General features: G+C 35.7%; 1 protein-coding gene across 6 annotated transcripts in view; it reads right to left on the reverse strand.

Annotated features, from left to right (window-relative positions):
* FXR1 (FMR1 autosomal homolog 1) overlaps positions 1-19201 on the reverse strand; it is a 73868-nt gene that overhangs the window by 8670 nt on the left and 45997 nt on the right. For 4 of the 6 annotated variants that reach the window (XM_019959213.2, XM_019959241.2, XM_019959211.2 and 1 more), the window contains exons 7-12: positions 18979-19095; positions 17515-17685; positions 16000-16078; positions 12245-12354; positions 5854-5940; positions 4383-4590 (exon numbers count right to left, since the gene is read on the reverse strand). In XM_019959213.2, the coding sequence (XP_019814772.1) occupies positions 4383-4590; positions 5854-5940; positions 12245-12354; positions 16000-16078; positions 17515-17685; positions 18979-19095 (772 nt within the window). The remainder of the gene's footprint in view (positions 1-4382; positions 4591-5853; positions 5941-12244; positions 12355-15999; positions 16079-17514; positions 17686-18978; positions 19096-19201) is intronic. The other 2 variants (XM_019959232.2, XM_019959222.2) reach the window with 1 other exon arrangement.

Genomic DNA, 19201 nt, shown 5'->3' on the forward strand with positions numbered 1-19201 from the left:
TTTATCTCTTTTGCAAAATAATGTCTTAAGTTAGAACAACACAATGTTTCAAATCACTGAACAAATTTTAGGTTGCTGTGGGTAAAGAAAACTTCAACATGACAATAAGAGATGAAGCCATGACCAGTGAGACAAAAATTCAGCATAACTTTGAAAGTTAACTACAGACTATTTCTAACATCCCAATGACTGAATTTAATACTTTTGAAAAATGTAAACACCACAAAGATTCTATAAAAGCCTACAATATCATATAATATCACAATTTATGTGTCAGATTTATATGACCCAATCACTAACATACTCATTTCCACTTCTCTGTTAGTTCTGGGATGGCACTTTTTTATCCTTTCATCGTAGAGATATCCTATGCTTTTCAGAAGTTCATTTTACACCACTTGGCTTTTACAAAAGACTTACACTAGTATCTGTTTTCACAAACCAAAAGAAATCCAAAGAGGATTTTCAGTTTTAAGGGAAAAAAGGGCACGAAGAGAAAATAGCCTTCAGTATTCGCTTTGCAGCAAGCCACTGCAATTAAAAGAGGCAGCAAGCAGAGCAAGCAGTGAGAGCAGCATCTCCCAGCTCCTGCTTCAAGAACTAAACTCAGCATCTCAGCATCAAGCCGACATAGCTTTGAACCATATTGGTGAGCATCTATGCTTTATTTTATTTCCTGCATCTATTAGCAAGATGTGTCCTAAAGTAATTGCTTCTTCACTTTATGCCATTTCAGCTTACAAAAGGTCTTCCAGGAAAACTACTTTCTGATAATGTGGGAAACTATATGTGCAAATCTATCTCCATAAAATTAAAAGCCCAGTTCAATGTCTGTAGCTTCAGACCAATTTAACGGAAAACAGACATCTCCCCTCATTTCCTTAAAATTAATGTAAAATTAATAAAGTATTGTCATGTGTTGTTTTCTTCTTCCAATGTGGATTTACTTCCACATTGCTTTACAGTAAAGGGGAGCTCTCTTATACCTCTAAATGCCCACGGAAGCCTAGGAATGCACATATCAATTTTCTCCTGATAAATTAATTTACCACATGATTATGAAGTTCTTATGCTAAACTCTCAAATATGAACAATTTCAAGATAAACTAAAAATACCCTATATTTAACTCCATAGTCATTTAATGATAAAAGCAAAATACAAGAGCTCTTCAAGGACTAAAATGTAAAGTTGAACAAAGCCTACCAACTTCCTTTCTCCTTTAAAGAGGACTCTTCTGTCTTTTTTTTCCATATACCATATAGATGTAGCTAGTAATGAATGGATTAATTTAAGAAAAATGTAGCAAGTTTCTAGTGCCGACATTTGCATCTTTGTTAAGATGAGTCTCATATTAGAAAATGAATCAAAACACTTATTCTTCTAAAGGATAAGAAAGAATTTTGTTAACTGATGTCATGGTTTGGAGGAATAAGGGTAATGTACCATTTCATGAGTAGTTTAAAACAAAACAAACAAAAAAGCCTTGGGAATTATAAAAACTTCTGTTGAATTTATTTACAAACCTACATACCCTGCCTGAAAACATTACCAAATTTTGAGGTTAGATGAGTATCTCATTTTAAAAGGTTTTAACAAAAGTTCCTATCAAATTATCTTTAAAAATACAGTGTAGTATTTAACTCAATATCATGAGCAAAAAAATTTTCATAGTTTTAATTTAAATCTAGCATTCAAGATACTTATAGAAGGTATCTAAAATCATAAATAGGTTTCAGGAGATAAACACAACTATTAATGTCAAAAAAAAAAAAAAGGCTAATGAACTGCTAAGTTCTCCATTTTCTTCATACTAAACATTTCTGAGATGGCAAAAGGAACTTTGCAAATGCAATTAAGGTTAAGGAAACAGGTTTGGGGATTATTCTAGACTATTCAGGTAAGGCCAATTTAATCACATGAATATTAAAAAAAGAGAACCATTCTCAACTATGGAGAACCAGAGAGGTGGCTGAATAAGGACTCTTTGTAATCTGTTGTTGTTTAGTTGTTAAGTCAAGTCCGGTTCTTTTGTGACCCCATGGACTGTAGCCCACCAGGCTCCTCTGTCCATGGGATTTCTTAGGCAAGAACAATGGAGTGAGTTGGCACTTCCTTCTCCAGGGGATGTTCCTGACCAAAGGATTGAACCCATGTCTCCTGACCTGGCAGGAGAATTCTTCACCACTGAGCCACCAGGAAAGCCCATCTACCTGTAATTATTGGCTTTTTAAGATGGAGGAAGGAGGACCTAAGCCGAGGCTGGAAGTATCAAGGGAACAGATTTTTTCCTAGAGCCTCCAAAAGGGAATATAGACATGCCAACACAGATTTCAGCCCAGTGACATTCATGTCAGATTTCTGACCTATAGAACCATAAGACAACAGTACTGTTAAAGGCTTTGAATTTTTAATTTGCTGTATAATCAACAGAAAACTAATAATCTGTTGAAGTCATCACAATCATTCCAATCTCAATTTTGTAAAATATAAATTCTTGAATCCAGAAATTAGGGAGGGGGCTACAAGAAATAATGATCCATAAAACCAATCCAATTCGTAATGGCTCCAACAAATGAAAATTGTTTTCAACAGAATATTAAATCAGATTTCCCTAAAACTTCTAAAATCACCTTATGAAAATGGTTCACATTCTTTTAAATGAACATGTATGCTGAACTTAACATTAACAGCTAAAGTACCACATTTTATCAAATCTGCCATGCCATCCATTGTAAGTCACAATATTTTTTGTGCCACTTAAGAAAATCCTGCCAATTACAGTTCTAAGACAGCATCCATTATAAAACACATTGTAAGTTCAGAGATGTTAAATTCAGAAAATGTTTCTTATATAGATTATATATATATGCACCACCTAAAAAATCTTCTGCCATTAAGTAGACAAGAACATCTATAACCAAATTCAAATAATTTTTATTTCTCTGGAGCCCATTTAAGTTCAACAGCTATTTCAGAAAATACAATGTTACTAGTTCAAAAAGACTCAGAGGTAAGAGTGCCATCTACTGAACAATTTGCATAGCGTTCTTTAATCCAAATGTTATTCCTCTACCTTCTCATTTAAATTTATTATCTACTGTCAACAAAAGCATTTTGCCAAAGAGGGAGCTCTCATCAATAAGCTGACTTCCCAGAGGCTTATAAAATTCTTGGATGAATTCATCAACCAAAAAAACAAATCTGATTATTTGCACTAGTAATGTGTACATCTAAAATCATTCAGTATGTACTTAATCTCTATTTAATTACTATTTTGTATTAAATGTTTTGAGGACCGCAATTCTCAATCCTTCACATACCAAACACATTAACTGGAATTTTTCTTTTCAGGTTTCAATACAAGGTTAACTTTAAAATAATGAAAAAGCAGGAAGGGAAAATTACCATTCAACTCTACAACAAATGAAATATAGTACCAAACTGACTCTGACATCGTTAGATGATCCTTCAAACATGAAATATGGATGTGGAATCTGTACACTATAAGCTTTCATGTATTTCTGTTTTCCCTAAATGCCTTCTATTCTGGAAAAGGCTTATGAAATATTTTCCCAAAGCAGTTTGGATGAGCATAGGGGAGTAGAGAAGAGAGAAGAGGAGAGAGAAGGGAACGCAAAAATCAGGTCACTGCTAAGATCCAAGTCCAAATGCAGAAAAATGGAACAACTCCAAAGCTGAAGAAGAAGTAAGAAATTTAGGATTAGAAAATTGTTGACCATCACCATCCACTGGCCCCTTCCTACATGGGTTAAGTCCGATCTTCAAAGTGAAATGTATTTTAGAAAAATAATGTTCATTTATGTTAATTAAGTTCTAACTTTTAAAGCCCTCATATTATTGAAATCCTGTATTTCACAAAATAACTGCAGATGTGAGATATTAATATTCAAAACTACTAAGTGAACCAATATAGTATATTTTAAAAACTAGTACAGATTTGCTACATATAAACACAGCACAGTGACTAGTGTATTTTTTACTTTTCCTTTTCCTAAAGGGTAAGCAAAAGGTAAATCCTAGTAGTATTACCACCACCAGGTTTTTACTGGAAAATGTATATAATTGTACAAGGTAACTATCTGAGAAAACCAGTTGTATATATATTTAAATATTTAGAATAAACATGATTATGAGCTATAAATTTAACAAAAACATGTTTCATTTCATTACATAGCTACTTGAACACTACAAATCTTGTACAGTCATTAATATAAAATACAGTCACTACTATTAAAACGCGTACCTTAGAACTGTCTCCTACCCTCAAAACCAAGATAAAGTGATGAACTGAACAACAATAACCAAAATGTACTGGAGCACCTAAACTACAACTACTACCAAAAAGAAAAAATTTTTTTACCATAACCGGAGGTGTAATTAGGGCCCCGACGACCTCTGCCTCTTCCACTATAAGACCTAGAACCTTGTACAGAAGAGACGGTACTTTCATCAGTGGCATATCCTTTCTCTTTTTCAGGCCCTCTGGTGGAAGAAGGTCTGAAACCCATACCAATCTGTCGAAGTTGTTCATCAATCTGTAGTCGTTCCATTCTTAGCTGTTCTACTTCCTATAATGAAAATGAAAAAGGATAAATCTTACATGTATTTCTTTTTTCTTCTTAAAGCCTAGAGTTGAGCTATAGTCTGGTCCTACCACTGAACGCAGCTGTGATCTTGGGCAGTTATTTGGCAATGTAGACTGTATTCCTAGTGAACATAATTTACAAGGTCAATTCAACAAGCATTTACTAAATGCCTTAGCATCATGTGCCAACCATACTAAGTACTACAGGTATACATATAAAAAAGACAAGGACTCTTCTCCTTCAGGGGAATGTTTACAGATGAGCATTAAAATAACCTAGGGGATGGTTAACAGACAACTGCTGAAATAATAGCTAATTATCAGACCTAGTCTTTAAGGAGTATCAAACTCTGCTAAATGAGGTAAAGTACCACCTATGACAGGTATTACTAATAAACTACTTCCCTATCAAAATAGTGACAACTGAGTTGTGGCCTAGCTGAACTGGTAGACTTGGTCATTCAGAGATTGAGGTCATTACAGAATGTGAAAGTAAGGTGTCTATGGAGAAAGCTCTTGGCTAAAAAGCAGCAGAGTACTGCAAAGACAAGTTTTTCAAAGAAAGGAAGGACTTAATCAAGGGTGCTTTGAAAATATTAACATAACAACGATCTGAGTGACTAAAAGGAAAACATAACTAGAGACAGCAGTTCAAGTACCATAAACAACAAAAACACAGCAGGAATAAAAAGAATAAAAAATGACAATTCCAACTTATAATAATTTATAGGGCATTTCTTTTCCAAAACCTTTTCTCTTTATTAACCCAGATAGACTAAACAACAATGGTTAAGAGTTATCAAATGATATATATGGAGGTAGTTCATGTGATTCAGAGAGTACCAGTAACCATCAGGTGTCAACTCTGCTAAGTGCTACAGGTATACAATATAAAAAAGACATGGACTCATCTCCTTCAAGGGAACGTTTATAGATGAGCATTAGTAACCAAGAAAGTCCACATCATTCCCGGTTCTCTCTCCTATTTGCAACAAATGTTAAGAGTGGCCATGTCTTAAACAGAAGGAAAGAAATATAAACGTTCAGTGGGAAAGAGAAAAATGTACATGAGGCCAATCATTTTACAATGGCAAAGGACCTTTTAATATTCTCACACAGAAAGGAAAAAAAAGGGAAATATGAAGCTGAATTAACAAAAATTAAGATTTAAAAATTTACAATACTAATATAAAATTAAAGTTTAATGTGAGAAGGAACATGATATAAATATGAACACTATACAAACCTTTAGATAAGCAATATGATACTCTAAAAGCACTTGCACATTTCCAATGCTTTCTTTAGTGCCAACAAATACAAATGGAACCATTCCCTGTAAGAAAACACAACATCCCAGTATTTAGTATTTATGTCCTCTAATTCAAGCAAATCTTTTAAATAAATAAACCAACTTTCAAAGAAATTTTCCATCAAACTGGAATGAATTTACAGATTAGATGTATTTTTAGTAGTGCTTGCCTTAAAAACATAATAAAACACATTGGGCAGGTTATCCCTGTAATATATGCTCATATAGCAAAACTTTCAACATCTGTAGGTTGGAAGTACTTCGTGACCATTAACAGAAGTATCATGTACAAACTTTCACAGTGTAAAATAAAGAAATTACTGATATGGGCAAATAGTCACCTTAAGTTATTAAACCAAATGAAAGGATTAACCCTGACCTGTTTTACTTAGTTGAATTTCAAAAGGTGGTTTTAAAAAGTGAGAAGGAAGGGAAGTAAGATACCTAAATGATATGTTTTTTTTTTTCTTTAAAGAAATAAACTTTCAGCTTCCTACTAGCTAAAGAAAATGAACAGTCTAAGGAAACTCACCCAATCACTTTCAATGTCCTTCACTTTCTTGATTTTATAGAATCATTCCTAACAGTTATTTAAATAACCTGGCTTAAGAACTTTGGGTTCTAAATACAGAAATAAGTGTGGCTTAACTTTTTATTCTATATAGGAAACCACTATGTGACTTATTTTCAAAATAATTTTTAAAAAATTTAATTAGTGAATTTTAGTATGGGAAATTAAAAAGAAGAAAGGCACTAGGGCAGGTGCTAAAGCTACAGTACAGAGTACAGCTATCATGGAGCTGAAAGCTGCAGTGACTCTAGAAGAAGTAATTCCAACTAGGAAGGTATGAACAAGGGACTCTACCTTAAGCTTAGGAAGTGAGAAAGCCTTGAGCTATCTTCAAGAATTCATATGCAGAAAACACAGGATGCAAAGTGAACAAAAGATAGGAGGAGAAAAAAAAGAGCTAGAAAGTTTTAATGCATAATGTAATTCTGGGACTATATTACTTACAGTCATTTTAAAGAAATATCCCAATTCTACAGTTGAGAAAAAAATGTGCTCAAAGTCATAAAATCAGCAATTAACCCAACACATTTCGTATCCAGTTACTTAATTCCAAATAATATCCACTTGTTAACTGCCATAATCTATGTTAAAGAAAAAGGTAAAAAGAATCACAATCTCAGAAAAGATATCAAACGCTCCTGTAATAATTTCACTGTAAAGTATTTGTGGAGGTGATGGAATTCCAGCTGAGCTATTTCAAATCCTAAAAGATGATGCTGTTAAATATGCCAGCAAAATTTGGAAAACTCAGCAGTGGCCACAGGACTGGCAAATGTCAGTTCTCATTTCTATCCCAAAGAAAGGCAATGCCAAAGAATGTTCAAACTATCGCACAATAGAAAAGGCAGAGGAACCAGAGATCAAATTGCCAACATGCGCTGGATAATTGAAAAAGCAAGAGAGTTCCAGAAAAACATCTATTTCTGCTTTATTGACTATGCCAAAGCCTTTGACTGCATGGATCACAATAAACTGTGGAAAATTCTGAAAAAGATGGGAATACCAGACCACCTGACCAGCCTCTTGAGAAACCTATATACAGGTCAGGAAGCAACAGTTAGAACTGGACATGGAACAACAGACTGGTTCCAAATAGGAAAAGGAGTACGTCAAGGCTGTATATTGTCACCCTGCTTATTTAACTTCTATGCAGAGTACATCATGAGAAACGCTGGGCTGCAAGAAGCACAAGCTGGAATCAAGATTGCCAGGAGAAATATCAATAACCTCAGATATGCAGATGACACCACCCTTATGGCAGAAAGTGAAGAGGAACTCAAAAGCCTCTTGATGAAAGTGAAAGTGGAGAGTGAAAAAGTTGGCTTAAAGCTCAACATTCAGAGAAAACAAACATCATGGCATCCGGTCCCATGACTTCATGGGAAATAGATGGGGAAACAGTGTCTGACTTTATTTTTCTGGGCTCCAAAATCACTGCAGATGGTGACTGCAGCCATGAAATTACAAGACGCTTACTCCTTGGAAGGAAAGTTATGACCAACCTAGATAGATAGCACATTCAAAAGCAGAGACATTACTTTGCCAACAAAGGTTTGTCTAGTCAAGGCTATGGTTTTTCCTGTGGTCATGTATGGATGTGAGCTGGACTGTGAAGAAGGCTGAGCGCCAAAGAATTGATGCTTTTGAACTGTGGTGTTGGAGAAGACTCTTGAGAGTCCCTTGGACTGCAAGGAGATCCAACCAGTCCATTCTGAAGGAGACCAGCCGTGGGATTTCTCTGGAAGGAATGATGCTAAAGCTGAAACTCCAGTACTTTGGCCACCTCATGTGAAGAGTTGACTCATTGGAAAAGACTCTGATGCTGGGAGGGATTGGGGGCAGGAGGAGAAGGGGACGACAGAGGATGAGATGGCTGGATGGCATCACTGACTCGATGGACGTGAGTCTGGGTGAACTCCAGGAGTTGGTGATGGACAGAGAGGCCTGGTGTGCTGCGATTCATGGGGTCGCAAAGAGTCGGACACGACTGAGCGACTGAACTGAACTGAACACATTAGCAAAGTAATGCTCGAAATCCTCCAAGCAAGGCTTAAACAGTACGTGAAACCAAGAACTACCAAATAGATGTTCAAACTGGATTTAGAAAAAGGCAGAAGAACCAGAGATCAAATTGCCAACATCTATTGGGTCACTAAAAAAAGCAAGAGAATTCCAGAAAAACATCTACTGCTTCACTGACTACTCTAAAGCCTTTGACTGTGTGGATCACAATAAACTGTGGAAAATTCTTCAAGAGATGGGAATACCAGGCCACCTGACCTGCCTCCTGATAAATCTGTATGCAGGTCAAAAAGCAAGTTAGAACCAGACATGGAACAATGGACTGGTTCAAAATTGGTAAAGGAATACGTCAAGGCTGTGTACTGTCACCCTGCTTATTTAACTTATATGCAGAATACATCGTGTGAAATGCCGGGCTGGATGAAGTATAAGCTGGAATCAAGATTGCCAGGAGAAATATCAATAACCTCATATATGCAGATAACACCACTCTTACGGCAGAAAGTGAAGAGGAACTTTCAGAAAGTGAAGAGCCTCCTGATGAAAGTGAAAGACGAGAGTGAAAAAGCTGGCTTAAAACTCAATATTCAAAAAACTAAGATCATGGCATCTGGTCCCATCACTTCATGGCAAATAGATGGGGAAACGATTTTAACAGCAAGAGATTTTATTTCTTGGGCTGCAAAATCAATGCAGATGGTGACTGCAGCCATGAAATTAAAAGATGCTTGCTCCTTGGAAGAAAAGCTATGACCAACCTAGACAGCATATTAAAAAGCAGAGACATTACTTTGTCAATAAAGGTCCGTCTTGTCAAAGCTATGGTTTTTCCAGTAGTCATGTATGGATCTGAGGGTTGGACTATAAAGAAAACTGGCACTGAAGAATTGATGCTTTTAAAATGTGGTGTTGGAGAAGACTCTTGACAGTCCCTTAGACTGCAAGGAGATCCAATCAGTCCATCCTGAAGGAAATCAGACCTGAATATTCATTGAAAGGACTGATGCTGAATGTAGAACTCCAATACTTTGGCCACCTGATGCGAAGAACTGACTCATCGGAAAATATGCTGATGCTGGGAAAGACTGAAGGCAGAAGGGGAGGAACAGAAGATGAGATGGTTGGATGGCATCACCAACTCAGTGGACATGAGTCTGAGCAAGCTCTGGGAGTTGGTGATGGATGGACAGGGAAGCCTGGCATGCTGCAGTCCATGGGGTCGCAAAGAGTCAGACGCGACTAGTCGAACTGACCCCACATAAGCTCTATCAACTTTGAGATTTATTTTCACGTTCAATGCTTTGAAAATTAAAATGTTCTGTTTATTTAGGCTTTTGACTTTTCTTTAAAATATCAAAAGATATAGCAAAACAATACATGCATACCTACACAGCGACCAGATTAAAACCGAGCAGCATTGGTTTCTTTTATAGAAAGGCACAGTGTGCCCTCCCCTTCCTCTTTTTTAATCCCAATCTGTTTGATAATTTACATAATCTACTTGGCGTCTTTTAGCATTTAAATTTCTTAATTCTGGCACAGAAATGGGAGGTAAAAATGACCAAAACTACAAAGTAAAGTGTACTAATTTATGAAGGACATCCTGAAAGAATCAGCTTGCAACAAGGTGGTAAATACTGGAAAGCAGCTAGGAATAAGTCAAGCTAAGGGAAGACTAGATATTACTACCAAGCTAAGATATTTATAATTGAGTCATTTAATGACCTTGCTCAGTAAACACCTTAATATTCAGACCAATTTTATCCAGGACTTATAAGCCAAACTGTTATTGTTGTTTAGTTGTTAAGTCACGTCCAACTGTTCTGCAACCCCATGGGCTGTAGTCCACCGGGCTCCTCTGTCCATTAGGATTTCCCAGGCAAAACTACTGGAATTGTTTGTCATTTCCTCCTCTGGGGCTTTTCCCAACCCAGGAATCAAACCTGCATATCCTGCATTGGCAGGCAGGTTCTTTACGACTGAATCACCAGGGAAGCCTTGTATGCCAAATGGGTCACCATTATTTTACACGTTAAATGTATCAACAGAGATGGTGTCAATAGTATGACACCCTTGATTTTAATGGGGTCGTCACCAACCCTCCAGGTGGGTATGGTGTTTGCTTAATACGAAGTTAAAATTACTTAAGGTTTACATCAATTTTTAAAGCTGTGTAGGATGTAATCACGGAGAAGGCAATGGCACCCCACTCCAGTACTTTTGCCTAGAAAATCCCATGGACGGAGGAGCCTGGTAGGCTGTAGTCCATGGGGTCGCTAGAGTCGGACACGACTGAGCAACTTCACTTTCACTTTTCACTTTCACGCACTGGAGAACGAAATGGCAACCTACTCCAGGACAATCCCAGGAACGGGGAAGCCTGGTGGGCTACAGTCCACGGGGTCGCTGGAGTCGGACACGACTGAGCGACTTCACTTTCACTTTTCACTTTCATGCATTGGAGAAGGAAATGGCAACCCACTCCAGTGTTCTTGCCTGGAGAATCCCAGGGACGGGGAAGCCTAGTGGGCTGCTGTCTATGGGGTCCCACAGAGTCAGACATGACTGAAGCGACTTAGCAGCAGCAGCAGGATGTAATCAATCTACAAGTACTCATTTGCAAAACAGTCATTTGTTTTTCCTCATTCGTTTTTATCACCACATTCTTGATTCTAAAAGAATCAAGGAAATGTTGTCTTTCACTGGGACCTTTACAACATCCAGTATATGGTGTGAGGCTGTTTATCTTAGCAAATGTCTTCAGTTTCCTCCATGTGCCTCTTTAAAAAAAAAAAAAACTTACTTTGTCCAATAAGCAAACAAACTCCCCAGTTACCCACTGTGCAAAACTGAAGAAGTTGTGAATGTACTGTTTTCTGGGAGATAATTTTGGGGGTGGGAGAGGGGGAAGTCGTTGCCTTATATTCAGACATATAACTATATAGAGTTGACCACTACAGCCACAAAGGTTAGTGATGCTTAAAGTGGTGGATAAGAAGTTTAAAAAAAAAAAAAAGGCACAGTGGACAAGACATTAACATGTAGCAAAAAGACTGAAAACAAATTTCAGAAAGTTGGCATCAGCTGCTGCTGCTAAGCCACTTCAGTTGTGTCCGACTCTGTATGACCCCATAGACAGCAGCCCACCCGGATCCTCTGTCCCTGGGATTCTCCAGGCAAGACTACTGGAGTGGGTTCCCAGTTCCTTCTCCAATGCATGCACGCATGCTAAGTCACTTCAGTTGTGTCCGACTCTGTGTGACCCTATGGACAGCAGCCCACCAGGCTCCTCTGTCCATGGGAGTCTCTAAGCAAGAATACTGAAGGGGGTTGCCACTTCCTTCTCCAAAGGCACCAGAATGACCAGCAATGTTAAAGCTTAAGGATTTCATTTAAGAAATGGTCAGAGCTTACAAAAAAAAAAAGTCAAAAAACCTTTATTAAGAATTCCTTTACAGCCAACTGTTTTGTTTAGAGTACCAAATTCTTTATACTCTAAGTACAAAAAAAAGAAAAAAGAAAAAAAAAAGAACTGATAAGATTATCAAACTAGAGTCTTTTTTAAATCAAAAATTGGCCTTTTTACTGAAGCACTGAGAAACAGACCTTTAAAAAAAAAATTTTACTGCAGAGGCAGAGTAGTTCACTGGATGTAACTTTCTTAAAACAATTTTCAAAATATAAAAGAATTGGGGGGGGGGGTGGACACAGGCAAATTATGTTTTAAATACTTACATCTTCTCTAGGTAGTTTATTTTCATTGTCTCCTTCAATTCTCACCCGAACCACACCAGATTTGTCTACTATTTCTTGAATAACTTTGCCATTTTTCCCAATTACTTTTCCTTTAATAAGAGAAAACATATATAATAATAAATTAAAAACCAACACTGCTATCATTTCAACATCAGCCCAAATAATTTATGACTTGCTATCAAATTATAAAAACCAAGCAAAACTGCATCTTTTTATTCTCAATTAACTCACCCTAACGACAATTGAGAAACATATCTTTGGTATGAAACCTCCTTCTCTTCAGTATGGCTAAGGTTGCTACTATTAACTGAGATCAATAACTCTACTCACATGTAAGATATTTTCAAAGTCCAACTATTTTTTAATATGTTCTATACCATTTTTATATTTTTAAAATATCAAGTCCAACCCATTTATTCCAAAAGCTTGAATTATAGAAATAAAGGCAAAAAGAAAACTTTTATTTTGGCATTAATTACATCAATTTGTTTACATTTATGACATATTACATATATTATTATTAAAACAACTAACAATGTCATCAACCTGGCTTTTATTTTCAAGGTCCTACTTAAAAGACAACTGTGACTTGAAGATTCTTTTTAAATGAATATTCTCTTCACTGAAATAAAATATTTACCTTTAACAAGTATTACATTTTACACCTATAAGTGTTTAAAGTACTTTAGAACTATACAACTACATACAAAATATATATGGGTTGCTGTCTTCTTCCTAGATATGAAATACTGTGAAATGACAAAGAATTCAAATTATTTACCTTCTCCACACTTAACTTGTTAAGTCTGTCAAATAACAGAGTATCTGACAATTAGAGAAACTAAAAGGAGGATATGAAGATGCTCTTCACCTAGGGAACTCACTTTTTATAAAGCTAATATACACCCATAAAATAACAAAGCAATACTGGGTAGTGTTACTTGGTAACAGAAGTAAATGTTCCAGTAACCATTACTATAAATAGATGTATACTAAGTTAACAGTAACATCTTACTTGTTATTAAGTTCAAATCCTCAGTTAAAATGTTACACTATACCAGCAATCTATTTGCACAATAAATTAATTTTGGCTGAAACAGGTTATAATGTAAGTTCCTCCTACTGTATGCTTGACAGAACAGCTTCCAATAAAGAATAAATAAGGGGGGGAGGGCGACAAACAAGGGAATAATGGCAACAGTAAGCCAGTCAATACAACAGACGCTATTATAGGATTTTCAAACCTCCTTGCCCAATAACTCTAAATTTAAAGCAGCAGCGACTGAACAAGAGAAAAAACAAAATAGAGTAGGACAGGGAATTCACATGTTGCATGTCTTCTCAGAGCAGCCCTAGCAGCAGCATATAAAAGCAACCTTCATGTTAACACAGTGAAGCTCAAGCAGCAACTCCATCCTTGACCCTGCTAAAAATAAGCAAATATCTTTTCGAAAAAAACAAAAATCAGATTGTTACATCATACCCCCTCCCCAAAATCTCTGCCCCTTACTTCTTGTGAACTATACCAGTGGTGAGTGAATATCCATCACCCTTCTGGGGTCTGTGGCAAGGACCTACCTGCAAGTTTTATTTAGTCCCACCAGAGACCGTCAATATTTTAACTGATCATTTCCACAGTTTAAATTCCAAAGCATATTGACAAACTGAAGCAGACCTGTGGTATAATTTGAGCACTGAGCATAAATGCTGAAGGGACAGAGTAGAGAAGTGATTAAGGAAGGCTTCCAGGAGCTGAAGTTTCAATTCATTTTCAAATCAATGTTCACATAATACTTTTGATTTGGGAGGGGTGGGAATGGTCAACAAGTCTAGAACTCTTGGAACCTGAATATATGTGAGAATTCTCTCTGAAACTTACCCACCAAGTAGTCCTCATTTCCTTTTACTTCTCAGTCCTCTTTTTCTCTTTCACTTTGACTAAGAATGTACTATTTTTCAAAAGACTGCTTCACCCAGAAAACATTTTAGAGAAAGATGTAGTGCTACTATAAATAGACAGCACTCAACTCAGGTCTTTATACTACTTCTGAGTATTTAACCAATGTATAACAGTTGCTGCTAATATTTATTTTCTAAATAGTAAACAAATAACCCAAATAAAGCCAAACAAGCCAGGGTAGAGGAAAACAAGAGACATGTTAGATTCTCACATCACTGAACAGATAAACAAAGAGAAGAATCTGAGAACTATAAATATATCCAATTTCCTATTTCTCAAATATGAGAAATTTTTATTTAAGGTTAACACTACCACAAACTCTGTAAGACCAATGCTATCTTCTACAGAATTGTTGGATTGGAAAGAACCATGACTCCCTTGGACACACTCACCTCCAAATGATTTTTACAAGTGAAGAAATCTAAGTTAAATTATGTTCTGTGAAAGCAGCAACCAAAATGTTAGTACTGATAGCTGTCAATAATGGGAGCATTATATAAACAATCAAGGGGATCATTTTCAAAAGCATCGTTCTTGCCAAAGGATTTCCCTTGACAGAAATGAGTATTTGGTAACATTTTGTATCTTACCATTTATTTAAATTATATAAAATTCATAAGACTTATATTTAATTTTAACCTCTTAACTCATCATCTCCAGCCACTCAGTACACAGTGACTGCTAACAATACATGTTAACAAGTGGAGCTAAATTAGTAGTATATCATAGACATCCAAATGTTTAGGCAGAAGTGAAAAGCTTTTTCTCTAGTTGAATACCAACAGACTGTCCAAATTCTTGTAGTGTACGCTATTATCGCAAATACACTACTTGTTATTGGCCAAAACAAACATTTTTAATAGCACAAGTGTGCTGTTGTTTTTTAATTTTCACCTATTAATGTTTCAGACTCTGACAAGTAAAATGTATATAGAATCTTTTCCTAAAGGTAGACAAGGTGTACTTATATATAAATGGAGCCCAAGGGGCTCAATTTCATTATAGTCAAAAAACTAAGGAGACTCAACACATGACCAAAAGTCATAAAAAAATCATCCCCCTAGAAAATGTCATTACTTTGTGTTGATGCTTATATTAAATATAGAATCACTAAGTATAATTTAACATGTGACCAAGATTTCTCTGTTTCAGACTGCATCTTAAAGGATAGATCACACAGATATAGAGAATATTATTAACAAAGCTATTAAACAACTGATCTCTTAAGTTATAATGCTCATTAACTGCAGCTTCAAAAGCAAAACCTGTTGTCACTTAACTTAGAACCCACAGGCACAGCAGTTTTCATCAAAAGTGTCAAAAACTTAATAGTGAAACCTCCCCTAATATCATCACCATCCTTCTCTTCTGCCCACGACTTCTTATGACTTCTTATCCTTATTCGAGGTTTTTGCAACAACTATCACTTCTCAAACCCTACTGTGTAGAAGTTTATTACCCTATTGTTAGTCCACTCAAACTTTCTCTTCTGCACCAAACAAAAGAAAACAATTACCACAAATACCTTCTCAAAAAAGTACTACAATTTTGATGGATGTATGAAAGATAAAAAGACACCAAGCAAATGAAAATATTAAGAAAGAAGCGAAGGGGATGAAAAAGCTTAAGAAAAACTGTAATGCCAAACTGTTATTAAAAAAAAAAAAATCCACATAATTTAGAAGGTAAATGTTATCAGGAAAGGCTAATTTTTAATTAAGTCATCATATGTAATTAAATAACATTTAACTTAACATTTAGTAGAAGTACTTACCAACAAGATTCCTAGGAACCTGAATAAAATCCTCCACAAATTCCAAGAAACCTCTAGCCTTTTTTACAGCATCAGCACTCTGCGGAGTAGGGTGGGGGAACAAACATGAAATTCAATCTTGAAGAAACCCACAATCCACAACAAAAATACAAGAAAAAAAAAAGAAACTGAACTGTCAAGCTCCAGTACAAGATTCTGCTCAGACGACCAAAGTGCTATTTCAAGTCAAGTATTCATAAATCATTAAAGAGCTAGGGCAAAAAGGCTTTTACAATCAAAATGTTAGACATCTTTACAGTCCCTAAGACATCTAAAACTGTCTAAACATTAAGCTCCTGAGAAAACTGAGAGAGTTTAACTTACTTATGTTAGCGAAATTTTAACCCCATCCTAAATACATCTGGCCCACACTTCTATGCTGGTTTCTCCAGGTGAATTTAAAAAAAAAAAGAACTGTTTATACTGTATGTGCTGTCTGCATTGTTTTCTCCTTCTCAATGTAAGAAACGATTTAAAAGGCTGTTTTTGTAGGGATGCATTTTAAAAATTACCTACTAATATGATCATTAAAATTCCTAAGCTCTAACAGTTAAAATTTAAAAAAACTAGAAGACGGGGGGGAAGGTCAGGTTGTGTTCTGTAAAAGGAATTTATAGTTCTCAGTAACAATTAACTTCCACTTTTAATGTTTGTCCTTTAATAACCATAAAGCAAGTATGTTGTGTGCTCAATACATCATACATAGCAAAAATTTAAACTCCATATTCAATCTTCATAAACTGTTATGGTAAGCACTGTTATTTTCATTTTACAATGTGGAAAACTATGCAGGGGAACTGCCTAACTTTCTCCAAGTCTTCTCAAAGTGGTAGAGACAAAATTCCAATTCCAGTAATATGGCTCTTAAAGCCTTTCATCTTAATCACTTTGGTATATTGCCTACTTCTAAAGGTTTCAAAAGTAAAAATCAGACCTCCAGTCACATTCACTATATGACTTAAATGAAAAGTCGAGACTTAAAATTATCACACCCAAAAACTCATCTATTTTACTCTAATGTGAAGGATGGTCTTAATGAAGGAAAGCTTGTTTTATTTTTCAGATTATGTTCATGCCCACACAACTGTCACAATTAACCAGTGACAAAATATTTAAAATTCAAGGTCTACAAAAGGTATTATATACTATTTACAGCTGCCAGTACCTGACATAATAAACACTCAAAAGATACTTGAATAAATTATTTGTAACGCACATAAAGCTGAGAAATTCAGAAGCAGTTGATTAAGGAACTTTGGAAAACAGTACACATTAAATATCCAATAATCTTTCAAGGCCCTGTAATTATATATATTAGCATATTATAATATATATACTAATACAGTATCTTTAATCAACCTACATGTAATGATACTAGACTTGCAATTTTAAACTATTCCACCCAGAAACTAAAATTCCAGACAACTGTTAATATGCTATAGTAAAATTACCCAAGGTGGGGGACAAGCAGCATACCTCTCCGTAGATTCTAAATGTTCCAGTATCTTCATCTAGCTCAATAGCTGTAACTCCAGGAACCTTTCTAGCTTGCTGTATGTTACTACCATGTGTTCCTATCGCCAGGCCCATCAAATCTTCTCTCACAACAAATTCCTCATGAAAAGCTGCTGCAAGTTGCTTTGTGCACTAGTAAAAGAGGCAAATTAGTATTATAAAAGATAAAAAAAAATTTTATACACCCATGTTCATAGCATTATTTACAATAGTCAAGAGGAGGAAGCAACCCAAAGGTCCACTGAATGATGAATGGATAAACAAAATGTGATATATGCATACAATCAGAATTATTCAGCCCTAAAAAGGAAATTCTGATACATGCTACAACATGGACAAACATTGAGAACATTATGCTTAGTGAAATAAGCCAGTCACAAAAAGATAAATACCATATGATTCCACTTACAAAAAGGTTATCTAAAGTAGTCAAATTTGTAAAAACAAAGTAGAATGGTGATGGCCTGGAGCTGGGGGAAAGGGAAATAGGAAGTCGTTTAAATGGACACACAGATTCAAAGATGAAAATATTCTGAAGATTGATTGATCAACAGTGTGAATATATTGCTCAATACTATGAAATGCACACTTAGAAATGGTCAGGATGGTAAATGTTATGTTTATTCTACTACAATTTAAAAAAAGAAAAAAGAAAAGGGAAAAAAGAAAAAAGGTAGTTCACTTGGTCATGTAATGAAAGGGGGAAGTCTGATCATTCTATTTAATCATGGTCACAGAAAACAGTAATTCTAAAACAATTTTCCAGAACTACTCACACAGGGAGCTCTCCAACTCAAATGATTCCTATCTCAAAACTTATTCACGTATCACTTGTTTGGAAGTTTGAAATTAGTTAAGGGCACTCATGTACTTGTTATAAAGGTAAACAAACCTCAATTTCCCTAAGACTGTGTGTGGGAGCACATGTATGTATGGGAGGGAGTAGGGGCAACAAATCACCTAATGTGGCAGTGAAAAGTAGAAGAAAACAGGAGTACCTCAGGACAGAACAGAGAGAAGCAATGACAGGCTCTTTTTTAAAACTACAACCCATGTGACCTTCTCTCTTCTTACCCAAGAGTTGTTATACTAATGAACTAGTTACTGAGAAAGTGCATTGACTGATAGCTCACAGGACAATAAAAAAAACAGTAAAGAACTAGCAATAAAGTTCTGCTGGAAATCCCTAGCGAGTTTTTAAGCTCTTTGGCACCATTCAGGTATTTAGCAGCTAAAAGGCTATGTCTGATAAAAGTAATAGAGAAAAGTAACTCTAAGGACACAATAATTTCAGTTATTAGCCACAAAACAGTTCCCAAGTTGCCTTACCTAACAGTCATATAGTTTCAGCCATAGAACTTGAATAATATACTCAGGAAACTAAATGAGAAGCACAAAAAATCTTTTACATGTGAACCCACTTACTTCTAAATGCTTAGTGGCCTCTTCATTTCGGGACATAAGCATCAATTTTGTACGAATACTTCGCAAATGCATGTCACTCAAAATATTTACTCTCTTCACAGTTGCTTCACTGGCAGACTATAAACAAATAAGTTACTCATTCAAAAACTTAAACCCTTTTTTTAATACAAACACAACCTTCCAAATAAAGCCTCCCTTGATTTTCATCTACTGTATTCTCCTC

This window comes from Bos indicus, chromosome 1 (genome assembly GCF_029378745.1).
Source record: "Bos indicus isolate NIAB-ARS_2022 breed Sahiwal x Tharparkar chromosome 1, NIAB-ARS_B.indTharparkar_mat_pri_1.0, whole genome shotgun sequence".
Classification (NCBI taxonomy): Eukaryota; Metazoa; Chordata; class Mammalia; order Artiodactyla; family Bovidae; genus Bos; species Bos indicus.